The sequence below is a fragment of the Squalius cephalus genome (assembly GCF_949319135.1).
Source record: "Squalius cephalus genome assembly, chromosome: 3".
Taxonomy (NCBI): Eukaryota; Metazoa; Chordata; class Actinopteri; order Cypriniformes; family Leuciscidae; genus Squalius; species Squalius cephalus.
This window is the reverse complement of record NC_137124.1, coordinates 40160769-40173182: the sequence shown is the minus strand read 5'-3', so window position 1 is coordinate 40173182 and position 12414 is coordinate 40160769. Positions and strand designations below refer to the sequence as shown.

The 12414-nt window shown below is 45.8% G+C and overlaps 1 protein-coding gene across 4 annotated transcripts in view; it reads right to left on the bottom strand.

The window, feature by feature from the left end:
- Window positions 1-1664: 1664 nt before the first annotated feature.
- Window positions 1665-12414, bottom strand: part of LOC307155833 (protein phosphatase 3 catalytic subunit alpha) — a 243072-nt gene continuing 232322 nt past the window's right edge. For 2 of the 4 annotated variants that reach the window (XM_079866811.1, XM_079866812.1), the window contains 2 exons: window positions 6146-6175; window positions 1665-2825 (listed from right to left, as the gene is read on the bottom strand). In XM_079866811.1, coding sequence (XP_079722937.1) covers window positions 2626-2825; window positions 6146-6175 — 230 coding nt within the window. In that variant the 3' untranslated portion in view covers window positions 1665-2625. The remainder of the gene's footprint in view (window positions 2826-6145; window positions 6176-12414) is intronic. The other 2 variants (XM_079866813.1, XM_079866814.1) reach the window with 1 other exon arrangement.

Genomic DNA, 12414 nt, shown 5'->3' with positions numbered 1-12414 from the left:
AGCATGATTGTTAGTGTCATATTGGTTAAAATACTATCTAATTTACTGTTAAATAAATTAATTTTACTTAAAGATTGCAATTCTACAGCCACCCATTTAATCCATTAAACGACCACATCACCAATCCTAGGAAGGCAAGGTTGGCTCCTTAGCAGAACTTTGCTTAATTCCATTTTATCCCAAAACAGGATGTGATAATCTATTTCCTTCCTACTCTATTGTGCCTCACAAATATACAGGAAAGGGAAATTCAAAAACACACTCCTTCGGAGTAAACAGTTAATGTTCTGCAAAGCCTGAATTCATTTGATACAATAAGGAGTCCAAAGCATATCATCAATATTAATATTTTCACAAGAACACCTTTCAGATGAAAGATAATCCAAGGTCAGGCTCCCATGAAATCACATTACATGCCTTACTTGATGCCATTTATAAAAAAAAAATGAATGACTGAAAATTAAAATCACATTCACTGATGTTACGTTCAGCAATTGTTTTTAAAGGAAACAGACTGCACTACCTCACATAAACTTCCTTTCCACCTATTCAGCAAAGGTGTTTTCATTATGGCTTGAAATGCATCCTCTTGAGTTGCCAGATTTTTATCAAAGAACTTAATCATGTCCTTCGAAGGAAACACCTTATGGTAATGTGGCTGCCAAGTACTCATTTCCTAATCGGTTGTTATTTCTTGTCCAATATTCATGGCCTCCAGGCTCCAGCTTCCAGAGTGTTTTTGTGGACCCTGAGCCAAATTTGCTTCTGTTTGGCAGATGCAAAATCCATCACATGAATGCATTATATATATATATATATATATATATATATATATATAAAATTTATTTATTTTTGCTGGAAACTCAGACCAATATCAAAAAGGCAAAAGTCTGCTAAATATTAGTTTAAGTGCATTACAGAAATGCTTTCATGGCAAAAATACCCAGAATGTCCACAATCATTCCTAGTCAAAAAAACTCACACAAGCTGTTGACAAGACTGAGTTTCATGCACAATTTTATTCAACAGTAATATAAAATACCTTTTTCATAGTTGCGAGTGCATGCGTCATCTGCCAACAGTTTGAAAGTTAAATTATAAAAGCAAGGCTTCATTTTGTGTAGTGAATTACTTGGGCACTTAAGCATTTGTTAAAAAAAAAAAAAACAGTGATGGAGTTTATTTTTGTGAAGTATTTAGCAACAATAAACTGATATACAAAGCAGAATTAATCATAATAATAATATGAAAATTACACTTTTGTCTGTGGCAACTTTACAAAAAAAAAAAAGAAAAAAGAGAAAGAAAATAAATAATCCATGCCAGCTATCATGCATTTTAAGTTTGACATTAGAGAAGCACAAACTTAGTTTACGTGACACCTAAACATGCTAATTCAGACTACTGGTCTATATGCAAGCATTTGTTTAAAACCTTGATTCCTCATCCATATTAATAGTAGATGCTTTGATTACAAAACAAGTTAAAGGCCTGAAGCTTTTCCAAGCGTAATAGCTAAGAATGGCGGTACATTTCCAGGACTTGTCCACTAAGGTCACTACAGGTAAAAACAGGCCTTGGCAGCCAAGGTAATTCAAATTTGCTTAGTTAAGTCTTATAAAACATGCATAGGCAGATCAATCACCTTTAGCTCTCGCTTTCCTTCACATTTTTTTTTCTGTTTCTTTCTTTCTTTTTTTTTTTTTTTTTTTTTTTTTTTTTTTTTACAGAACATAGGTGCTTTATATATTTTTTTTGTTTGATCTCATTGTTTGAAAAGCAGAAAAAATAAGAATAAAATCACACATTTTCCAGCAAGCCACAATAAATCTACCCCCAGATTTACCCAATGAAAACAAAGACATATATGCAAATGATAAATGTAAATTCCAGTTTTTAACTCCATATTAGGACTCCATATTTAAATCCATATTCAGCAAGCTAGCTTGCAATTACACAAAAAGTAGGATCCAAGCACACACCAAAGAAACCTGAGGTAAGCATAATCTGTACAAAACCATAAAACGTTCCATTTTTGGCATTATAACAATGTTGCAACATTCTTTTAAGACTGCCTAATTTACAATAGAGCTAGTTTATAAGAGTAGCAAAAAATGTATCAATAAATTATCCTTACTTAGTTTGTACACCCTTTTTGTTAAAAACTTTTTTTACGTTCTGTCCATTTTTAGTGCTGTATTTTTGTAAACGTACAATATTTAGTAAGAAGTTACACACAAAAAGAGAAACTAACAAAAATCTTATATCCAGCAAGTAAAGGTCTTTTCACATAAGATCTCTCAGACACCTGCTGTAATTGTTTATGCCGAAACCCAGATTATTCCCTCTCCCACGACAACTTTTTATAGTTTTTATGCCCCATCCTCCAAAAAAAAAAATAAAAAAAAAAAATTAAAGGCATATCCAAAGTGTCACTCTGTATTATGTTTGAAATGCTGCTCTCCCCCTCACCTCCTCTCTCCTTTATCTCTCTTGTTCTTCTTCCTTTTTTCCTTTCCTCTAACTCTACACTCCAAATCCTTCCTTTCCCTCCATCATATATGGCATGGAAAAAGATAGGGAGGGGCTTAATCGCTGTGGCGACCGTGCGGGATTGATGCAGGATCACTGTATATTGTCGCTGCCACTGCTGGTCTTGCCCTCAGTGCCATTGGTCTCGGACGACAAAGCCTTATTGAGAGAGTTGAGGCTGGCGTCACAGGGCATGGCGTTTCGGCGGGGTGGCATTCGTTCATTGATGCGGTCCAGCCCTTTAGCCTCCGCGAAGCTGCTGATCTTGTGCTGAGGTGAGAAACCTTTGATTGCTGTAGCAGAAAAGAAGGAAGATGGTTCAACAAGTACACACTCCTTAGTTTATTTTGTAATTTAACTGCTTGAAGTTCACACAGTACTTGAGCAAAGTTGAACTGCAATAATATTTGAGCCAATGGCACAAAGTTTCACTCAAGCCAAGTTGCAATTTTCTAACAATTTTTTTACAAAAAGTGTGATATTTTATAACTCAACATTCTGTATACTACATTGTGCATATGAATACTTCACAAATACACACACAATGTCTATGTCACATAGAGAGACCAATATTGAGAAAAAGCAAAACTTCTTGCAAAGTACTTGAAGCAAGATGTTATAATATATAAGATATATGGAGAGAAAACAATATATCCACACTGGTCACCAATTGTAGGATTACTGGGGCAGTGCTGGGTGGTCTCGGTTCTGGAGGGCCTTCGAATGAAGTAGCATTCTTTGCATCACTCAATGAGGCACTGAAAGTTTTCAAGATATCCTGCACAAACCTGAGCATTCACTGGCTATCTAGAACAGAGCTTCCCACCACTCTCAAAAACAAAAGTTCAAGGAGGATGTATAAATGAAAAGCTAGAGGATGAAATCATTTGAATAACCAAATAAAACTCTTGATAAAAGACAAAAAAAAAAGGACACAAAATAAATAACTGACTTTGCAAATATACACTAACAAGGAACTTGGTGCTAAGCTAACATCTTATTATGACTTTAACCCTGATTTCCTGAGTAGGGAACGAGACGCTGCATCAGAATGTTGACAACTGGTAATTTAATGCGTTTTTACTGATCGGACAGCTATCTGATTTGTTAAAACAGTTACGTTTACACTTGCCCACTTAAATGTATCTCTGCAAAACGGATATAAATCCGATCTTCAATTCCCGTGAATTTAATGGAGTTCACGTCAGCGAATGCAACAGATATGAGCTGCATTTTATTTATCATCAGCTAATTTCAAGATCAAAGACCGCAATAGGATTGAGAGCGGCATCAGACCATTTAGTCTCACTACTTTTAATGAAGATGATTGTGTTTTGAGCATCTGCGACTTACTTTCTGTTTTATTTGTGGCAGTTTGCGCATGGGCTTGCTGAAAAGATACACAGATCCATTTGCAGCGATGTGTGTTGCAGTAGCGCCGTAATATCTGGCTATAATATGTCATATAGCTTATAACACGCTCTCACACATTTATTTTCTAACATTTTAGGAGGAGTAAAATTTAAATATGTGGTTTCAACAACCAGATGCATTTAGACTTGCCCAGTTTCATCTGGAATGCGGCCGAGACCACCTCCTGATGTGGTTTGAGAGATTGGCAATTTACAATTGGCAAGATCAGGGCATTTACACCTGGTCTTTTCACGATCTGATAGCTATTCAATCTGAGAAAACGCATGAAGTGGACAGGTGTAAACAGGCACTATAGGAACGCTTCCTTATGACCGGTTTCTGAAGCACATGTGAAATCACACTAAGTAATTTTACGTCATATGACTACCGGCAGTCACTAGAATTAAAGTAGCATGACTATAAAATGGCAACTGCATTGAACATCATCAGCTTCTGATTGGCTGATAGAAGATACTCAGGTATGCAGGAATTAGGGTAACGAGACACAGTGTCTCGTTCACTACTCAGGGAACAAGAATATACTCAGGGTTATAGTCAAAACAAGAGACGTTCCCTTTTGAGAGAACGCAACACAATTGAACGTTGATGCTATGGGAACGTCAATACCCACTATGCCTTACTGAAAGGATGCCTGCTCTAAGGAAGTGACAAACTTAAAGAGCAAGAACCTAAGAACCCGTAGAACTAATATTGAGGAACTAATATTGAATATTGAAGGTATTTCACACACCCCATAAGCCTCAGAAATAGCCTGCACAATCACAACCGCAGAGCCCCTGCTGCGTGATCCAAAACAGACAAACAGTTGTTCTGATTTACGCCACTGGCCTGAGTGATGGACATAAATACTAAGGGCCAAAAAGGGCATAAAATATTCAGCCTATCCTGATCTGCAGATTGAAAAAGCGGAGGACAGAGGGCCTGAAGAACCACTGATCGTGGAACTGAGGAAGGTAACATTGGAACATAATCAGGCCTAGGATGTAGAATAGTTTAGACTCCACACTGAGCAAACTCAAAACAGGAAAAAGCAACAGACAGGGCCTGCAAATGCCCTACTCTCTGTAGCGAAGTAATCGCTAGGAGAAAACAACAATAAGAGGTTTGTTTTGAGGATTCTTCTGATCTGCGAGGCTAAACTGTGCTAAGCACACACAGCGAATCCTGAAGACAAAGAAGCTGATAAGGGTTCAATGCAGGCACCGGTTTCTGAAGCATATGAAATCAAGCTAATTCTATTGGCTGCCGGTAGTCTTATGACGTGAAATGGCTCGTCGCATGACTCCAAAGAGTCATGCGACGAGCCATTTCACGTCATAAGACTACCGGCAGCCAATAGAATTAGCTTGATTTCATATGCTTCAGAAACCGGTCAAGCAGAAGCGTTTCCATAGCGTCAACATTCTGATGCAGCATTGAGTTCTCTCGAAAGGGAACCACAAATAGAAAAAAAATATGGATGAGAGTATCAACACAGTTGGCACCTCTTCCTCTAGGAGAAATGTTCAAGAACAACCACAGAACACTTAGGATGTAAATAGCAGTTACAAACCTGCTATTTAGCAAGCAGCTGACATTGTTCTTGCTGAGGATTTTATTCTTTTTAACTGAGGGAGACCCACAAATGTGTGAGTGTTTTGAGTCTAGAGCTAATGTTTAGCAATTTAAATGGAACATTTGTGCAAGAACAAAGGGCAACTACATCAGCTCACTGTTTTACAGGGGTCCAGACAGTTTTAGGGTTATAAAAATGCAATTTTACATTAATTAGACTTGTGAATAGGCCAAAATGTTGTTTGTGCCACATTTAAGCACTCTGTGTTTGCAGAAAATATATTCTTATTGTAAATACACCAATATTGTCAATTGGAACATATTTTGAAATATAACTATTGTGATTTCAATCTGATGCATTATGTTACCGTGATTTGACTGACCACAGCTTTTTCAACAAAACCTGTGTTTTCCAGAACGGTTTGATCCCCTTTAAAACGATCAAAGCATTTTTCTGTGTGTGTTTTGTTTTTTCTTTTCCTACTTCTGCTCAACAGTACAGTGTAATCTGGCCAAACACCCAACACACTACACAAGCTACATTGACATGAATGAACCCTGTGGAACCCTTTATCTGTTGCACAGATGCAACAGAAAGAGGGGAAGGGGCTGTAGACCTATTTACCTTCATCTGCCTCTATAGCCTCAACAGTAGCTGAAGAGAAGAAGAAGGGGGATTGCAAAACGAGTGAGAACATGTTACATTTGTCCAGTCAGATGAACCGCAAAAGAGCCCAAATAGACACACAACATCATTATAATTACACCAGGCCCACTACAAGGCCAGGACGGAGGGAAATAATAGGGTAGAGAGAGAGAGAGAGCAGGACAAATGATGGGTAGTTAGTTGCAGATGAGGCAATGTGACACAGAGATTTGACTCTTACTATGAGAGATGAGTTTGGGAGACATGACATAAATTGGAAATTAATGACGAAGCCAAAGTACATCAGACTTAATGGTCAGTCAAAGCAATCAAAGGGATATGAAGGAGATCAATGATTGTGTCTTCCATTACTTTGTTTTAAAATCTGTATAATATACCAGGAGAACTACATTTCATTATTTATTGTGAATGGCAACACCAAAGCAAGGGGAAGAAGTGACCCAAAAGTTGGGTTCAAGGGTTTTTAACAGCCACTTTGATTTTGTGGTTTTTTTTGGTAAAAACAATGGCATTCTTTGAAGTTCTGTCAGCTTACAGAACAATAAAATCCACCATCCTTGCATTGTGTATGATTATTTTCAACTTACCTCATTCTACATTCACCTTAGTACAATCATCACAAGTAATCATATAAAACGTACTCGGTTACCTAACGTAACCTCGGTTCTCTCTAGAAGAGGGAACGAGTATTGCGTAAGTTGCTTACGCTACGGGTAAAGTTGTCTTTTCTCGAGATCTGAAGCCAAAAATTATCCTTAATTTTGTATTTTGTCAGTGCAGTGCAGCAGCCAGCAGACCATAGCAGGCTGTATAAGCATGCTCATTGGCTGTCCTGCGGCAACTGCAGCAGGCTACCGGTGAGCCCTGCGTGACGTCACGCCCAATGAGGGCGCTTTGCGCCCTCCACGCGTCACAGCCCGCCAGAATGGGTGTGGCTAGCGTGTATAAAAGAAGGGCTCACAGGCTGAAACTCTGGTTTTTATAGACTGAAGCGAATAAGCTCGTGGCGCGACACGGCAGGTTACGCAATACTCGTTCCCTCTTCTAGAGAGAACCGAGGTTACGTTAGGTAACCGAGTACGTTCTCTTACGAGAGGTTCTCTCGTATTGTGTAAGTTGCTTACGCTACGGGAACCCCTTGTCAACGCCGTGCGTGCCGAGCATCCACTGCATGAGTCCCAGGGGAAGCCCGGGGAACACAACATGCGGGAACAGGCGGCCAGCAACACGGGCCAGCACATGTAATAAGCATTTCATAGGAATACAGAGCGGCTCTGCCGGTCTATGTATAAACATGTGGAGACGGCGGCCAGCAGCGCGGGCCAGCACAGTACATAAGCACATCATAGGGAGAATATAGAGCGGCTCCGCCGGTCTATGTATAGAGAGTATCAACCCCTTGCGCAGCTGTGTGGAGAATAGGCGGCCAGCAACGCGGGCCAGCACGAGTGCACAAGCGCATGACGGGGAAAATACAGAGTGGCTCCGCCGGTCTGTATATAGAGAATCTCACCCCTTAGTGCAGCTCACCAGAAGAGCTAGCAGTACATGAGAGTAGTCTGCACATGAACAACTGGGCAGAACATACATATCACTTAGACTGATAACAGTTTAGCCTGCAAGGCGGGAACTTCCAGGTTATAAAATCTCACAAATGTAGAGGGGGAGGCCCAGCCTGCCGCCATACAAATGTCATGGATAGAAATCCCGCTGGACCAAGCCCACGATGAAGCCATGCCTCTCGTGGAATGGGCTCTGATGCCCATAGGGCACTGCAGGTGTTTTGACGCATAAGCTGCTGCGATAGCGTCCACTATCCATCTGGACAGGCTATGTTTTGAGGCGGCGAGACCCTTGGTGCGCCCACCAAACGAAACAAAGAGCTGCTCAGAACGCCTGAAGGCGGCGGAGCGTGTGATGAAAACTCTCAGCGCCCTGACGGGGCATAGGAGGTAATCACTGTCCTCGCTATCAGATGCTGGCAGAGCCGATAGGGAGATGATCTGCACCCTAAAGGGAGTGCGAATTGCCTTGGGGATGTAACCGCGTCTCGGTTTGAGGATGAATTTGGAGTCATTTGGTCCGAACTCGAGACATGCGGGGCTAATGGATAGCGCGTGTAGATCCCCCACACGTTTTACTGACGACAGAGCTATCAGAAAAACGGTTTTGAGCGAAAGGTATTTCAGATCCACGGATTCTAACGGTTCAAAGGGAAACGCTTTCAGGGCCTCTAGGACCAAAGAAAGATCCCAGATAGGAACCAAAGGGGGCTGCGGGGGATTCATCCTCCTGGCTCCTCTAAGGAAGCGGATGATAAGCTCGTTCCTTCCTATCGCACGGCTGCGTGTCGTCTCCGCGAAAGCTGCAATAGCCGCAACGTATACTTTGAGCGTGGAGGGGGACCTACCCTTGTCCAACAGCTCTTGTAGGAAGGAGAGCACCCGTGGAACCCCGCATGTACGTGGATCCAGGCTCTTAGTAGCGCACCATTTAGAGAACACAGAACATTTAGACGCATAGAGCCTTCTCGTGGAAGGAGTTCTAGACTGCGTGATCGTGTTTACGACCCCTTCTGGCAGGTCAACGGGTATCCGTTGATTATCCACGCATGCAGAGACCAGCGCTCTGGATGGGGATGCCAGATTGATCCACCGGCTTGAGAGAGGAGATCCTTTCTCACGGGGATCGGCCATGGGGCTGAGTGCGACAGCCTCACTAGCTCTGGGTACCAGATTTGGTTCTCCCATCGCGGGGCTATGAGGAGCACTGAGTGACGCGTTTCCCTGATCCTCTTGATTACCTGTGGTAACAGCGAGATTGGAGGGAAAGCATACAGCGGGCAGCTGGGCCAGGTTTGGGCCAGCACGTCCTCACTCTTCGAGAGGAATCTCGGGCAATGAGCGTTGTCTTTTGACGCAAAAAGGTCGACTTCCGCTTTGCCGTAAAGGCGCCACAGTAGCTGGACTGTCTGGGGGTGCATGGACCATTCTCCCGGGGGAATGTTGTCTCTGGACAGTCTGTCTGGGCTGACATTCATGTGGCCCGGCACGTGCGCGGCTTTCAGCGAGCGCAACGAGCGATGAGCCCACACGAGAAGGCGTTCTGTCAGTTTGCAGAGATTCCTGGATCTGACACCGCCCTGGTGGTTCACATAGGACACCACGGACATGTTGTCCGAGCGGACTAGCACATGGTGGCACCGTATATGTAGGAGGAAGCGCTTGAGCGCGTTCTCGACCGCTATCATCTCCAAACAGTTTATATGGAGGAATTTCTCCCCGTCTGACCACAGGCCAAAGACCGGTTTGCCCTCGAAAAGAGCGCCCCAACCTAAGTTGGAGGTGTCCGTCGAGATAACTTTTCGGTGCGAGACATTGTCACTCCCCGCTGGTACCAGTTGGCCGCTAACCAGGGTCTCAGTGCTGAAACGCAGCTCTGAGTCACTCTGATTCGTATGCCGCCGGACGCCCAGGCTCGGTGAGGCACTCGAGCGTTCAACCAGCGTTGTAGCGGGCGCATATGCAGTAGACCCAGCTGAAGCACTGCTGCAGCTGATGCCATACAACCCAGCATCCTCTGAAATATTTTTAGAGGTGCGGCGCTGCCCATCTGGAAAGATGCGGCCAGGCGTTGAACACGGCGTGCGCGCTGTGTCGACAGCCAGGCCATCATTGCCACAGAGTCCAGTTCTAAACCCAGAAAAGAGGCTGACTGACTGGGCTGTAATGAGCTCTTGGTCCAGTTGACCGTGAGACCCAGGCTTTCCAGGTGGCTGAGAAGCACTGTCCTGTGAGTGATAAGTTCTTCCTCTGACTGTGCTAGAATCAGCCAATCATCCAAATAGTTCAAAATCCGCATGCCCTGACTTCTCAGGGGAGCGAGAGCCGTGTCCATGCACTTCGTGAATGTACGGGGTGCCAAAGACAGGCCGAACGGCAGGACGGTGTACTGATATACCTGACCGTCGAAGGCGAATCTCAAGAATGGCCTGTGACGGGGTACTATCTGAATCTGAAAGTAAGCGTCTTTCAGATCGAGGGAAATAAACCAGTCTCTCGGGCGAATCTGCGCGAGGATCTGCCTGGTTGTGAGCATTTTGAACGGTCTTTTCATAAGAGCTTTGTTCAAATATCTCAGATCTAAAATCGGTCTGAGAGCTCCGTCCTTCTTGGGCACGAGGAAGTAACGGCTGTAAAAGCCTGACTCGCTCAGAGAAGGAGATACCTGTGGCCCCTTTGCACAGAAGTTTCGCTATTTCTGCACGAAGTAGGTGTGCTACTTCCCCATTCACTCTCGTCTCGGTTCGCGCTTGAAAGCGCAGGGGACGGCGAGCGAACTGCAATGAATAACCCTATTTTACTGTGCTCAGCACCCATTCTGACGCGCCTGGAATAGCTTCCCATGCTTTCGCATGTACGGATAGGGGCAGAATGGCCTCCGGGCTCCGATTGCCGCATTTCGTGGGCTCGAGAACCTGAGTCGGAGGCGTGGGCGCGGTGCGCGCGCTCTCGGTGCTTGAATATGGCGGCTCGCAGACAGCGATGGCTGGACGTTTTCCACACGATGTCCTGGTGGCATTGGACGGGGAACATATCGTGCGAGGAACGGAGCGTGAGTGCGGCGCCGGGAATAAAGTGTTTGTCAGTATGTGTGAGCGCTCGTGAGCGGGCACAGGACTTACATCTGTGATCTGACCGGTAGGGAGTGGCCGTGTAACAGAGTGGGTAGTGAGTAGGTGTGGGCACGGGATTGTGGACTGACAGAGTGGGAAGCTTTGATGGTGGTCCGGCCGCGTCGGAACTTAACCGTCTTTTCCTCCTTTGAGCTGCTAGAAGGACTTTGCGGGCTCGGGTTTCAGCGCGATCTTAGGTTGGGGTCCCCGCGGGGGAGGCGGCCAGTTGCGGCTGGTCGAGCGCGATCTAGGGCGGCCGCCCTGTCGTCGCTGCGAAGACGGAGGCTGAGCTGGATGCTGGGTGGAGCTTCGCGCAGGCTGGTCCTGAGGACGGCGTGCGGCTGAGCTCGAGCGTCGAGGCAGGAAAAGGTTCATAGCCTGCATGGTCTTCTGTACCTCCGAGAAGCGGTCCACGATCCCGTTAACCGCTGGGCCGAAGAGGCCGGTGGGGGAGAGCGGGGCGTTGAGGAGAACAGCCCGCTCGGACTCCCTCATGTCAGCGAGCGTCAACCAGAGGTGCCTCTCTGTGATGGTCAGCGAGGACATGCACCTTCCAAGAGCCTGGGCAGCGGATTTTGTGGCGCGAAGGGAGAGATCCGTCGCGCTGCGCAGATCCGTGATGGAAGCAGAATCCGAGCCTTTCTCGTCCAGCTCACGGAGGAGATCGACTTGAAGGATCTGTAATACTGCCATGGAGTGCAGGGCTGATGCAGCCTGTCCGGCGGTGGAGAAAGCGCGGCCGACAAGGGCTGATGTGGTCCTGCAGGCTTTGGACGGGAGGGCAGCCTTTGAATGCCATCCAGAGGGTGGGCAAAGGTGCGCTGCAACCGCTTCTTCCACTGGGGGGATGGCATTATACCCCTTCTCGGCGGCGCCGTCAACCTGTGAGAGCGCCAAGGAGACATGAGAGTGGACTCTCGCGGAGAATGGTGCATTCCACGATTTTGAAAGCTCAGCGTGGAACTCCGGCAGGAAGGGTGCAGTCCTGGACGCGGGTGTTCGGCGGCGGCGATGCAGAAAGCAGCCGTCGAGTCTGTTCGGTGCTGGCTCTTTAGGCGGTGACCACTCGAGGCCAAGCTGGTCGACGGCCTTGATGAGGAGGCGCAGAAGTTCCGCATCCTCACCGGCTCGAGTACGGCCGGATTCCTGGACTGACGAGGAGGCGGAGTGGTGAGAACCGGACCAATCCTTGCTGTCAGAGGGTCGACATTGAAAGCTCCTCGCACTCAGGGCAGCCGCCCGAAGAGAGCGCGATGGCAGCGTGCTCGCAGCCCAGACAGAGAGCGCAGATCAGGTGGCGGAGTCCGTTGCTGAGCGGGGCTCGGCACGAGCCACTCTTTTAGACAGAGAGAAGTGTGTGTCGCGGCGGCGAACACACACGGCAGAAAAAGGATATGTCGCCGGATGGCGTAGCAGGCACGGATGGCTTAAGGCGGCCGGCTTCCTCAGACGCTTCCTAGGCTTGCTGGTCGCTAGATTCAACGGCGGCGGGTCTCAAGATCCAGCGATGCGAAGAGCTTCGCTGAAGACATGAAAATCAGAGTTTCAGCCT